At 45.7% G+C, this 12,516-nt stretch overlaps 1 protein-coding gene across 1 annotated transcript in view; it reads left to right on the top strand.

Moving 5' to 3' along the window:
* The first annotated feature begins 3,411 nt into the window (after window positions 1-3,411).
* The window catches only part of LOC101614636 (GDNF family receptor alpha-1-like), a 31,693-nt gene continuing 22,588 nt past the window's right edge, over window positions 3,412-12,516 (top strand). The window contains exons 1-3 of the mRNA XM_045137632.1: window positions 3,412-3,448; window positions 4,077-4,367; window positions 5,647-5,730. Coding sequence (XP_044993567.1) covers window positions 3,412-3,448; window positions 4,077-4,367; window positions 5,647-5,730 — 412 coding nt within the window. The remainder of the gene's footprint in view (window positions 3,449-4,076; window positions 4,368-5,646; window positions 5,731-12,516) is intronic.

Below are 12,516 nucleotides of genomic sequence, written 5' to 3' on the forward strand. Positions count from 1 at the left end.
ACTTCTTGTGTGTCACATGGGAAAGGACAAAAGACTCTCATGGGGACTGGAGAGATTACTCAGTGGTTAAGGCACTTGCCCGCAAAGCCTAACGACCCAGGTTTGACTCCTCAGGACCCATATAAAGCCAGATGCACAAAGTGGCACATGCATCTTGAGTTCATTTGCAGGGGCTAAAGGCCCTGTCATGCCCATATTCTCTCTCTGTGCTTGAAAATAAATAAAAAGTTTAAAAAAGACTTTCATAACACTTCCCCTAATAAATGGTTTAGAAAGAGATGCTCTCTGTTCTTTTTGTAATAAACCCATTGAAAAGATTATTTGACTCATGTGTGGTGATACACATCTGTAATCCCAGCACTCAGATGTTGAGGCGGGATGATCACCATGAGTTCAAGGTCAGCACAAGCTATATAGCAAGATTAAGGCCAGCCCGTGCTATGTAGTGAAAAAATTGTGTGTGTGTATGTGTGTGTGTGTGTGTGTGTATGTAAATACTAGGTGTGGTGGTGCACATCTTTAATCTCAGTACTCAGGAGGCAGAGGATGGAGAATCATAGTAAATTCAAGGACAGTCTGGGACTACAGAATGAGTTCCATGTCATCCTGGGCTAGAGTGAGTCCCTATCTCAAAAACAAACAAACTTGGCTAGAGAGATGGCTTAGCAGATAAGGTACTTGCCTATGAAGCCACTTGGCTGGAGGCAGTGCCACTGGGTGGATCTTAGGGTCCAGGCCTAAGGTGTGGTGCTGGGTGTGAGATTTCAATCTAAAGAGATGTAAAGTGTGCCTAGCTGGAATTCCTGAAGTGTACTGTGCTGTGTGTCTTTTGGCTTTTTTTTTTTTTTCCCTCTCTCTCTCTGCTTGGACCAGTGAAGGCAGGCCAGCTTCTTCTGCCATTATGGAACTGCCCCTGGATCAGTAAGCTTCAATAAATATTCCTTCCTTCATAACCTTGCCTGGTCTGGAAGTTCACCTCAGTGAACCCGAAGCTGTGTGCTGCAGGCCTCTGCCCCTTCTTCTTCCCTGAGAGGTCTTGTAACTGTGTGTAGTTTTGTATTGTGTGTGTTGTGTGATGTGAGAATTTGTTGTGTGTTATTTTTTGTGTGTTGTGGAAGTGTTGTGTGTGCTTTTTGATGTGTTTTTCTCTTTGGTTTGTGTGCATTCAGTGTCGTGTTTTGTGTTTGTGTGTAGTGTGTGTTGTTTTGGTGTTATATGTCAATGTGTGATGTTGTGGATGTGAGTTGTGTGTGTTCTATGTTGTGGGAATATGCTGTGTGTGGTTGTGTGTTCTGTGGGTGTGTGTTGTGTGTGAGTGGTGTGTGTCCATTTTGTGTAGTGTTTATTGTTTGTGTGTACTTTTGTTTGTGTGCTGTGGGTGTTTGCTCTCTGTGTCATTGTGTGTTGTGGGAACCTGTTAGGTGTGTTGTTTGTTGTGTTGCGTGTAGTGCTTTTCTCCTGTACTTGTGTGCATTGTGTAGCATTTGTCTATCACTCAGACATTTCCTGGATCTTCCTGTCATTCGCTTTTACCTGGAAGTTACAGATTCTCTAGGGTGAGAGCATCAAGCTGTCACCCTGTTACAGAATCTGCTCTTTCTATGTAAATTGTCAGACTGATTGACTGAAAATAGACTGCTGAATCAGTGACCATGTGCTAGACGGAATATGGATATTTTAAAAACTGCAAAGAATAGTGGATGGTAATGAAGTCTCTGCAATGGCCACAAATTCATCTCTGCCTGCACTTGTAAGTACACACCCCTAAGGATGTAGAGGTTAGGAACTGGTTTTAGATAGGGTTTATTTTAGCAAATACCAAGGGTTAGGGTTTTAGGGTTACAGGTGAGAGGTTGGAGTTAGGGGGTAGGAGGTAGGGGTTAGGGTTTAGGGTGTAGGGGTTAAGGGGGTAGAGATTAGGGTTATGGATTAGGGGTCAGGGGGCCAGGGGTCAAGGTAGGGGAGTGGGGTTACAGTAAGAGTTAGAGTCAGGGTCAGGGAGGTCAGGGTATGGTCAAGGTTGCTAGAGTTAGGATTCTTATGGTTCAGCTTTGGGTTGGAGTTATTGTTATGATTTGGGGTTAGGATTTAGGGTTTAGGGTTGGGGTAAGGGGTTAGGGTTTGAGGTTGAGGTTAGGGTTGGGATTAGGGCTTAGGGTGAGGGTGGTTAGGCTTGTTAGGGTTAGGGTGTTTAGGGTAGTTAGGGTTGGGAAGGTTAGGGTTAGGGTGGTTAGGGTTGGGTTCAGGGTTAGGAGCTCAGCACTCATATACAATGTCTCAAGTCCTCCATAGGTAAACTGCTCTACTTTCACTCATACTGGTGTTGGAGTGATCTTTCCAGAGAATTCCTACAACACATTGAGGTGGTGTCTGGAGTTTCCATCCTCTGTAAGTAAGCCCTCACCCCAAGGCTGAGGGAGGAGCATCCATGGGGGTAATCCTGAAATAGTGAGCCCTAATGTAGTGTTTATTTGGGGTCTTGTGCTCTGTAAGCAAACTCTCACCCCAAGGCTGCGGGAGCAGCGTAGTGAGCCCCACTGCAGCGCGGCTCCTGGACAGAGACCAGGAGGGTCTAGAAGCCTCCGCAGGGAAGTTGTCATTCACTGTGGAATGAGACCTCACTACGGTATGGCTGCTCTGGGGTCCTGATGCTCCCTAAGTAAGCCCTCATCTCGGGGCTGAGGGAAGAGCATCCAGAGAGTAATGTTGAAACAAGAATCTCCATCAATGTGGCTGCTTTGGGGGCCCCATGTTCCTACCGGTAACCCATCTTCGTGTTCTGTAAGTGACCCCCCAGTAAACCCATTGGTTCACTGAACTGGTGTTGGTGTCGTGGTACTTTGGTTTGTCTCCTGAGTCCTCTTTGGGGTGAAGATGTGTGTCTTGTTTCCCCAGGGGAACGTTTCCCTCGACTGTGGGTCTGAGCACAACTTGGAGGGTGAAGGGCTGTGGCCACCTCTGCCCCCCAGGGCGGGGACTCCCTGCAAGGCGGCTTCCGCCCCAGAGCTAGGACCTTAATTAGGTGTTTGCCTCTGGGGTTGTGCAGACCCCCGCGTGGGCTTCCGGAGGGTGTCCGCACCCTCGGCGCCCTCCCCCACGGATGTGCGCTGACCTCCCGCGCTCAGACCGGATCCAGGCGGGGGGCGCGTCCACACCCACAGGGAGACCCCCGGAGCGAGCTAGGGAGGGGGAGGGTGGAAGGAGAGACTTCGGGCTCTAGTGTCAGCGCGCTTTCGAGGTTCAGGGTCGAGCGGGACCAGAGCCCCTGCCCGCCACCCACAGAGCCGGCCGAGCTGTGACGGGACTTAGCGGGGCGCTGCGGTGCGGGCGGCGCTCCGAGGCCCAGAGCCGGCTTGCCCAGCACCAGGGACCCGCCGGCTGCTCGCACTTGGGGATCAGCTGCCCAGCACCATGTTCTCGGCTCTGTACCTCGTGCTGCCCCTGCTGGGTAGGTCCAGGCCCGCCGCTGGCCCTTCTGTCCCCGGGTCTTTCCGGAGACCACTGCGCCCTAGATGCTCCCAGACTGCAGGGCGTGCGGTGAAGAAGGCCAGGGGGAGAGGTCACGGCTCCGCTTGGGAAGTGGTGGCTTGTCGCCTTCGCTTGTGACTCGGCTGTGGGTGTCGAGAGGTTCGAACCTCTGCTCCCGCCCGGACAGAACGAGTCCTCGGGAGCGGGCGAAGGAGCGCGGCAGGTGGAGCGCGGGCGAGCGCCGCGTCGGGAGAGGGGCTTGGGGAGAGCTTCTCTGCTTTACCTCCCCACCGGCACCGGCACATGCAGGGCCGCCACTCGACGCCTCCCGCTGCCCGGCTCCTCTCAGAGCTGCTCGGCGAGGTGACAGCCTGAGCCGCTCACGGGGCACCAGCCATGGGGACAGCGGCTCCAGGCTGCAGGATCCTGGGCAAACCCCCTCAGATCACAGGCTAGGGAAGAGGGCATTGAGGCAGGGCAAAGCGGTGGACCAGTTCTCTGCCCAGGGTATTCCCCCCCAATGGACCAATCGTCCTTGTATCAGGCCCCCACCCTCTCCTGGGCCTGGAGTTGGCTCTTCAGTAAATAATTCTGCGTTCACGCTGCAGAATTGCTCCTGTCAGCAGAGCTGAGCGGTGGGGACCGCGTGGACTGCATGAAAGCCAAGGAACAGTGCTGGAAAGAGCGGGGCTGTCGCACCAACTACCGCAGGCTGAGGCAGTGCTTGGCGAGCAAGAAGACCGACTTGAACCTGGCATCGGGCCTCGAGGCCACGGATGAATGCCATAATGCCGCAGAAGCCCTGAAGCAGACGTCTCTCTACAGCTGCTACTGTGAGCGTGGAACTGACGAGGAGAACTGTCTGCGCATCTACTGGCGCATGTATCAGAGCCTGCAAGGTAAGCCCATCGCCCCTGCCTGGTCCTTCTCAGAAGGCATGTGGCCCCTAGGTCCCTGAGCAGGCCATCCAGTCCTCCATTCCCTTCTCCCTAGATGGGGAATGAGCATCCTGGAGACAGTGACAGCTGGTGCCCATTTTATTTTCCTCCCCCTCAAGCTTGATTAAAAGGCATATGTGTGTTAAACCAGTATGTCATCTTAGATTAGTTGACTCTTCAATCAACTGCTGCTGTTCGCCCTTCGTTAAAACATGCACAATTAACTCAGGGAGAAGAAAAACAACTGATCACAGCTGTCCATCCCAGTGAAAATTTAGTTATTTATTTTTAATATTTTAGAGAGAGAATTGGCACCCCAGAGCCTCAGCCACTGAATTTGAACTCCAGACTCCTGCACTACCTAGTGGGCATGTGCGACCTTGCATTTGCCTCACTCTTGTGCCTCTGGTTTATGTGAGATGTGGAGAGTACAACATGGGTCCTTGGACTTCGCAGGCAAGCGTTTCACCTGCTAAGCCATCTCTCCAGCCCCTGGTGCAAACTTTTTGGTACTTATGTGCCAGAGGCCACAGGAATCTATAAATTGCCCAAAAAACATGTGGCACCTTTAATCTCCACCAAGAATCACAGTAGAAACGTTCATGATATATTGGTCTGGCCCATTAGCAGCCATTTCAGAATCTATTATATAAAAACCTATTTTAGAAATATTTCTTGAATAGCCAGTATACCTGCTTTCCAACCATATACCATGGTTTGGGGAGGAAACCAAAATAGAGCCTCTCCTTGGTCCCCTTCCTTCCATAGGTTCTTGAAGTCCACTGGGTCTTTACTCTCAGATTCCATTCCTTCGTAAAGAGTGGAAGAAGGGGGCTGGAGAGATGACTTAGCAGTCAAGGTGCTTGCCTGTGAAACCCAAGGACCCAGGTTCCATTCCCCAGGACCCACATAAGCCAAATGCACCTGGAGGTAATTGCCGTGTCCAGGGACCCTGGTGTGTCTATTTTCTCGCCGGCCTGTCTCATAAACAGAATTTTTTTTTTAAGTGTGAGAGTTTTCTGGTAGCCAGGCTGGGTTGTGCTCTAGTATTTTCATGGCGCTCTGGGAGACTGAGGACAACAAAGACAGAAGAAAAAGAAAATCATGCTCTTAAAATCTTTGAAAGTTTTGGTATATTCTTGTTACACAGTCATAACAGGATTAACATTCAGATTCATCAGTGAAATACTGCTTGAATTACAAGATTTACAGATCTGAGCCCAATCTTTGTGGTTTCCAGGAAATGATCAGCTCAAAGGTTCCCCATATGAACCCGTGAACAGCACACTGTCAGGTGTATTGCCGGTGGTGCCAATCCTGTCAGGTAAGCAGATTTACACTTCTACGCAGACGACTTCGCCAACCTGAAGTCAGTTGACTTGCATTTTCTTTGGCTCTCAAATACGTTGTAAGAAACCAGTAGAATGGCACGGTGTTTCTGGTAAATTAGAAGTAGGATGATGAAAATCATGAGACAGAACCCTTAGCAGTGATTGTTCCACTTCAGAGTAATTCTCAGGGAAGTACTGTGAGTGGTTTTGAGGGAAGTGACTGACTTGTTTGGTTTTTTAAACATTACAATATATTTGAAAAAAATGTGTGTGTGTGTGTGTATATATATATATATATGATATATATGTATATATCATACATACATACATACATATATACATACATGTATACATGGCCAACTTTTGGCCAAGGAAATGCTGCTTCTGTTTGTGGCAGTCGTTTTCTTATTGTTTATCTTATAAGCACATGCCTCAGTGGAATGGGATCTTCTCTAATATTGCAACTCTGTTAGGAAACACTGAAGATTACCTTAAATTATTGAAGAATTTTGGACAGATTCACTTGTCTGCCTTTGATTTAAATGCTTAAATTCTACCATTTCTTAATAGTTCCTTCCTTCCTTCCTTCCTTTCTTTCTTTCTCCCTCTCTCCCTCCCTTTCCCCCTCCTTTTTTTTTTTTTTTTTTTTTTGAGGTAGCATCGTGCTATAGCCCAGGCTGTCCTGCAGTTGACTATAGTCTCAGGCTGTCCTCAAACACATAGTGATTCTACAACCTCAGCTGGGATTAAAAGCATGTGCCCACACTCCCCATCATTTTTGGGGTGGCATTCCTGCTGCTTCTAATGCTTCCTGGCCAAGTGTTGGCATCAAGAGACTCTTTCACCCCAGTGGCCCCTGAAAATGTAATCTTTCTTCCTGTGACTTACTTTGCCTTTCTTTGCAGTTCTCCAGTTTGCTTTGGTTTATAAGTGATTTTTAAATTTAGAGTTATGTTTTTCTTATTATCTGAATTCAAGACAGCCCATAAATTAGGGTCAAGGCAGGTTTCATGAGAAATTATCTTTTTTTTTGAGAAATTATCTTTATTTATATACAGTTAAGACATTTTCTCATGTATATATACCACTAAAAATTACACATTTCTTTAAAAAAATTTTTTTTGTTCATTTTTATTTATTTGACAGCAACAGAGAAGGAGGCAGATAGAGAGAGAGAATGGGTGCACCAGTGTCTCCAGCCACTGCAAACAAACTCCAGGTGCATGCGCCTCCTTGTGCATCTGGCTAACATAGGTCCTGGGGAATTAAGCCTCAAACCAGGGTCCTTAGGCTTCACAGGCAAGTGCTTAACCACTAAGCCATCTCTCCAGCCCACATTTCTTGGTGGCCGAACATGGTAGTTGAATTTGAGTTGAATTTGACTCTATGAGGTAATGGCTTGTTAGTGAGTGTTCTGCATTCCCAGTGATTTGTACTGTAGGAAAGTACAGATGCAAGGGAAATGGTAAGGATTGACGTGTGGGTTTTACATGCATACTCATTTGCCTAATATCCACTGGGCAGGAATGTGCTCTCACAGATGTTACACTGTGTTTGCAGTGAGCCAGTTATCACCTCTACCCTGTGTATCTTATGAACCACCAACTACCAGCACTTTTAGAGCCTTGACTGCATGCCAGGCATTGTGTGGAGAGATTTGCATCATTAACTTACACCCTCATTTTTGGATGCTTCCATTTTAGAGATGAGCAGATTGAAGCACAGCAAAGAGAGGACACTAGCTCAAGATCACAAAGCACCCAAATGGAAGAACTAGATGAAAACACACACTTGACTTTTTCCTTAAAACAGCTACCTCTTGATGTTTAGAGTGCAGCCTCATCTAGGGCCACATTTCAGAAGGCCATGGAGCCCCTACTTTCTCAGCTTAATCCTTCTATCTTCCTGGAAGCACCATACCTCTTTCCATTAAAGCTGTCTGGGCTAAACTGTCCCTCAGGTTTTCCATCTGTGCGCCCCTCCTGGGTATTTGCCTGTGACCTTGCCTTGGCTTGGGAAGCATGTAGTAGTTCTTCAAGACCATGATCACATTTTATCGCTGAAAGTCTTGTTGGAATTTCCTGAGACAGGTCCTTTCACTCAGGACTGTGCTGTTGATTTTATGGTGGCCACTGATGATGGCGCAGTGAGAGGTTTTAGTTATGTGTCTGTCTTTCCCCTAGAAAGTCCAGACTATTAGTTACCCACTGTCTGCTCAGCACTCCTCCTGTTGTGGAGCAGACATACCATTGTCTCTGGGTACCTGAATGACAGAGGGCTTATTTACTGTTGGCCTTTCCCCTAAAAGCCAGGAACTATTAGTTACGCTGTGTTTACTCACAGCTCCCTTCCTTGTCTGGAGCTGGTGTACCACTGTCCATGGGTGGCTAAATGATAGAGAAGTGTTCTTAGAGGTCTAGTCCAACCCTCTTACACTTTCTGTGTCCCAGAAGGTCATTGGAATGCACTGTGCCTCACTTTCCTTGGATATACAATGGGGTGATAACACCTACTTTGTAACTTCTTTTAGCTTAACAGTGTTTTATGTACAATTCATAGCATAGGGTCTAAAACATGCTTGATCTTTGATAAACCCTGGCCATTTCAAAGCATTGCTAATGCCCTATAAACTGTTGGCTTGCTTCTGACTCTAAGACTGGGCTTCTTATTCCCCAATAAGGGATTAAAAGAAACTTGCAGTCCTGAACCTTCAGGAAGGCAGCTCTTAAACTACATTGAGCAAGGAATGAACAATCTACTGTACCTCGTTTCTTTCAGCGTGGGTGCTTATCAAATATCTTCAGTAAAAGTGAATTTGTAGTTGGGGCTGGATGTGGGTTGATGGCATGCTTTGCTTCTCATTTGTGAGGATATATTTTTATCTGGAGAATATGTTCCAAAGTAAAGTATATCTGTGGCAGGAGGGGAATACATGCAAAAAAAGATTTTAAATTTCACATAAAAATAATGGAACTTGTTTTTCATGAGAGATCAAGCAGATTATTAAAAAATCAAGGTAAAGTGTTGAGGAGATGGCTTAGAGGATAAGGCGCTTGCCTGTGAAGCAAAGGACCTAGGTTCGATTCCCCAGGACACACGTAAGCCAGATGCACAAGGGGAACATGTGTCTGGAATTCCTTTACAGTGACTAGATGTTCTGGCCTGCCCATTTTCTCTCTCTCTCTCAAATAAATAAATATAAAATAAATGTTTAAAAAACAAGGTGAAAGGTGCTATTGAAAAGGAAGACAGTTTCCTAGCTGAAGAAAGCATTAGATGAATATGCTGTGCTGTAGTAACTATCTCACTATGTCATTATGTATTGATACATCATAATGTGCATCTTAAATGTATGCCGCAAAAAGAAGGAAAACACATTCGTGTAAGTAGTGTTTCTGGAGAAAATAGGGATTCACTTTAGAGAACTTTGTGTGTGAACAGTACACATGGTATGGTGTGTTGTATGTATGTGTATATACTTGTATGCAGATATGCATGCTCTGTGTCCATGTGTGCAGAGGCCAGAGGAGCACATCTGGGGCCATCCTTAGGTTGACAGATTTCTCAGGATGGCACAAAAGAATAAGGTGGCTGTCTTGTTGGGAAAAACACCAGTTGGATGATCCAGCTTAGTTCAGAAATCCTGCATTAATTAGAATGGTAATTATGAGGAGGGGTTTGCCTTCTCAAGAAAAGTGGGAGGTAAAATGCTTCTGAAGCCCAGGAGCTGAGGAAAAAGACAAAAGGAGCCACACCTCAAAACAAATTGATAGGAAGTGAGCTGTTCATATGGTCCATGGCAAGAAATACTGATTATAGCAATCGACACACTCCCCCGAAGCCATGTTTGTTGGAGTCTAAGGAAGATAAGTGTTTTGTCCACTTTCTTCTGTAAGAGAGGCCTTTATAAAGAGTTTTTATTTGGGGGTGAAAGGCCCAAGAATTCAGAAGCCCAGAAATAACTATCACGCTCCAAAGGGAGCTTACGCGGGCCCCTGCATACCTCAAACTCCAGGCTTTACTCTCTGTTGGAAGCAAGTAAAGAATCCCTCTTCTCATTATATCAGAGCCCGCTCCTAATATAAAACTAGGTAAAAAGGGCATGAGATAGCCCTCAAGGATGGGAAATGAGTAATAAAGTGAACCACTTATTTGGTTTCTGTAAATAGCCTGCACCATAAGCCTTAATAGCCCACACTGTAAGCCTTAGTAGCCCGCACCTTAAGCCGTAGCAGCCTGCCTCAGACCACCAAGGTCATAGGAGACTGATACCACACTCTGCTACCCCCACCCAAGGACCTGCACAAATGCTGACCACCAAGGTCATAGGAGACTGATTGGTCCACGAGGGGCTTGAACAAATTAAACTAATTGGCTTAGAAACTATGGAGTGGCACAAACTGACTGGCTCGCACCCCGCGGGCTCCTGATGTTAAAAAAAATGATTGGTCTAATGCACAGGCTTTGTTAGAAAGCCTAGAAAAACTGTCCCGTTCCTGCATTCGGGCTCTGCAGTCCTCTACCCCTGTGCGGTGTATGACTATGGGCCCCAGCGCGCTTGGAATAAAATCCTCTTGCAGTTTGCATCAAGACCTCTTCTTGTGAGTGATTTGGGGTGTCGACATATCCGGGCAGAGCGTGGGGTTCTCGTTCTGGGGGTCTTAGAGGGGCAAAGGGGAACACTGGATAATGGCAAATCAAATGTTTTTTTTTTTTTTTAAAGAAACCAAGCAAGAGTGGAAACTGTATGGACCAGACACTTCGAAGATGTTTCAATGGGCTAAATCTTTCTTTTTGGCCAATAACAGTGGAAGATTCCCTCTAGGGTCTATAATTTTTTAACAATAAGACTTGATTTACTTTATATATATATATGTATATATACCCCAAGACCCACGTAAGCCAGATGCACAAAGTGGTGCATGCATCTGGAGTTCATTTACTGTGGCTGATGGCCCTGGGGAGTGAGAGAGAGAATGGGCATACCATGATCTCTAGCCAATATGACTACTCCAGACACGCCTGTGCCAGCTTGTGAATTTAGCTTTATGTAAGTACTGGCGGAATCAAACCTGGGTCCTTTAGCTTTGACAACAAACACCTTAACCGCTAAGCCTATCTCTCCAGTACATTTTTTTGTTTATTTTATTTATTTATTTATTAGAGAGCAACAGAGAGAGAGTTAGAGAATTGGGTGTGCCAGGGCCTCTAGCCACTGCAAATGAACTCCAGATGCGTGCGCTCCCTTGTGCATCTGGCTAACGTGGGTCCTGGGGAATCAAGCCTGGAACCAGGGTCCTTGGGTTTCACAGGCAAGTGCTTAACCACTAAACCATCTCTCCAGCCCTCTCCAGTACATTTTTAATACCTATTTTTGTGAAGTATATGTTAAAACATTTGGTCTTATTTTTTTAGAGAGAGCAAAGTGGGGGGGGGACGACAGAGAGAATTGGTGAACCAGGGCCTCAGCCAGTGAACTCTTAACTCCAGATGCTTGCATCACCTAGTGGGCATTGCAGCCTTGCATTTCCCTCACCTTCATGCGGCTGGCTCACTTGGGATCTGCGAGTCAAACATGGGTCATTAGGCTTTGCAGGCAAGCACCTTAACTGCTAAGCTCCAGCCCCACAATTGATTTTTTATATGAACTTTATATTTGCTGAGTGATTCCACTTATTCTAATGGCTGTTTTATAGAAGCTCTGCTCATATGCAAACAGGTATGTCTTCCTGTGTACTCTCTATACCTTTTATTTCTTTCTACTGCTTGATTGCAAAGGCTAATAGCTTTAGCATAATATTTACTATACATGGTAAATGAGCTTTATTTGCTCCTGATACTAGGGGGAGACAATCAGAATTTTACCATGAGATGTGATTTTAGTGTGGGTTTTGTCACAGCTTTCTTTGACCAAACTGAGGAAGTTCCGTTCTATTAGATTGCTGAGTCCATGTACATTTTTCTTAAATAATAGCATTAAGGTTAAGTGAATACTTTTTCTGTTTCTTCGGAACTAATCATATTTGTCTGTACTTTGTTAATGTGCGTGGTACTGATTTTTAAACATTAAGTTACTTTAGAACCCTTGGAATAAACCTCAGTTGTTCCCGATACAATATCTTCTTCACATGCATGCTAAATGCACTTTGCTAAGCTTTTGAGAAGATCTTTGAACTTAGGTTTTGCAAGGAGTGTGAGTCTTGTTTTCTTTTGCCTTTGTTGTGTTCTTGTTTAGGGGTAAATTGGTCTCAAGTTGAGAAGGTTGGGTGAAAACATTTTGATAATGAGTGAAAAACATAAAGGAAGTCACATGTTAACCTAAGAGATGACAATAAGTTACTGTTCTCTGAATGTACCATGTTGTATATTCTGAAACTTGTCACCACTCTAGAGTGAGGTGGTGTTCCAGTCAGACTTATATATCGATGAAAACTGGATTAGCAGAAAGTGAGGCAAAGTCATTCCCAGTGTTAAAATGAAGTTAACTTTTTTTTTAAATATTTTAAAAAATTTTTTATTTATTTATTCGAGAGCAACAGACATAGAGAGAAAGACAGATAGAGGGAGAGAGAGAGAGAATGGGCGTGCCAGGTGCAAACGAACTCCAGACGCGTGTGCCCCCTTGTGCATCTGGCTAACGTGGGACCTGGGGAACCGAGCCTCAAACCGGGGTCCTTAGGCTTCACAGGCAAGCACTTAACCACTAAGCCATCTCTCCAGCCCAAAATGAAGTTAGCTTTGAGTAAGCAATTCAGAAATGAAATGGCTTACTATTTCCA

Source organism: Jaculus jaculus, chromosome 18 (genome assembly GCF_020740685.1).
Source record: "Jaculus jaculus isolate mJacJac1 chromosome 18, mJacJac1.mat.Y.cur, whole genome shotgun sequence".
NCBI classification, from domain to species: Eukaryota; Metazoa; Chordata; class Mammalia; order Rodentia; family Dipodidae; genus Jaculus; species Jaculus jaculus.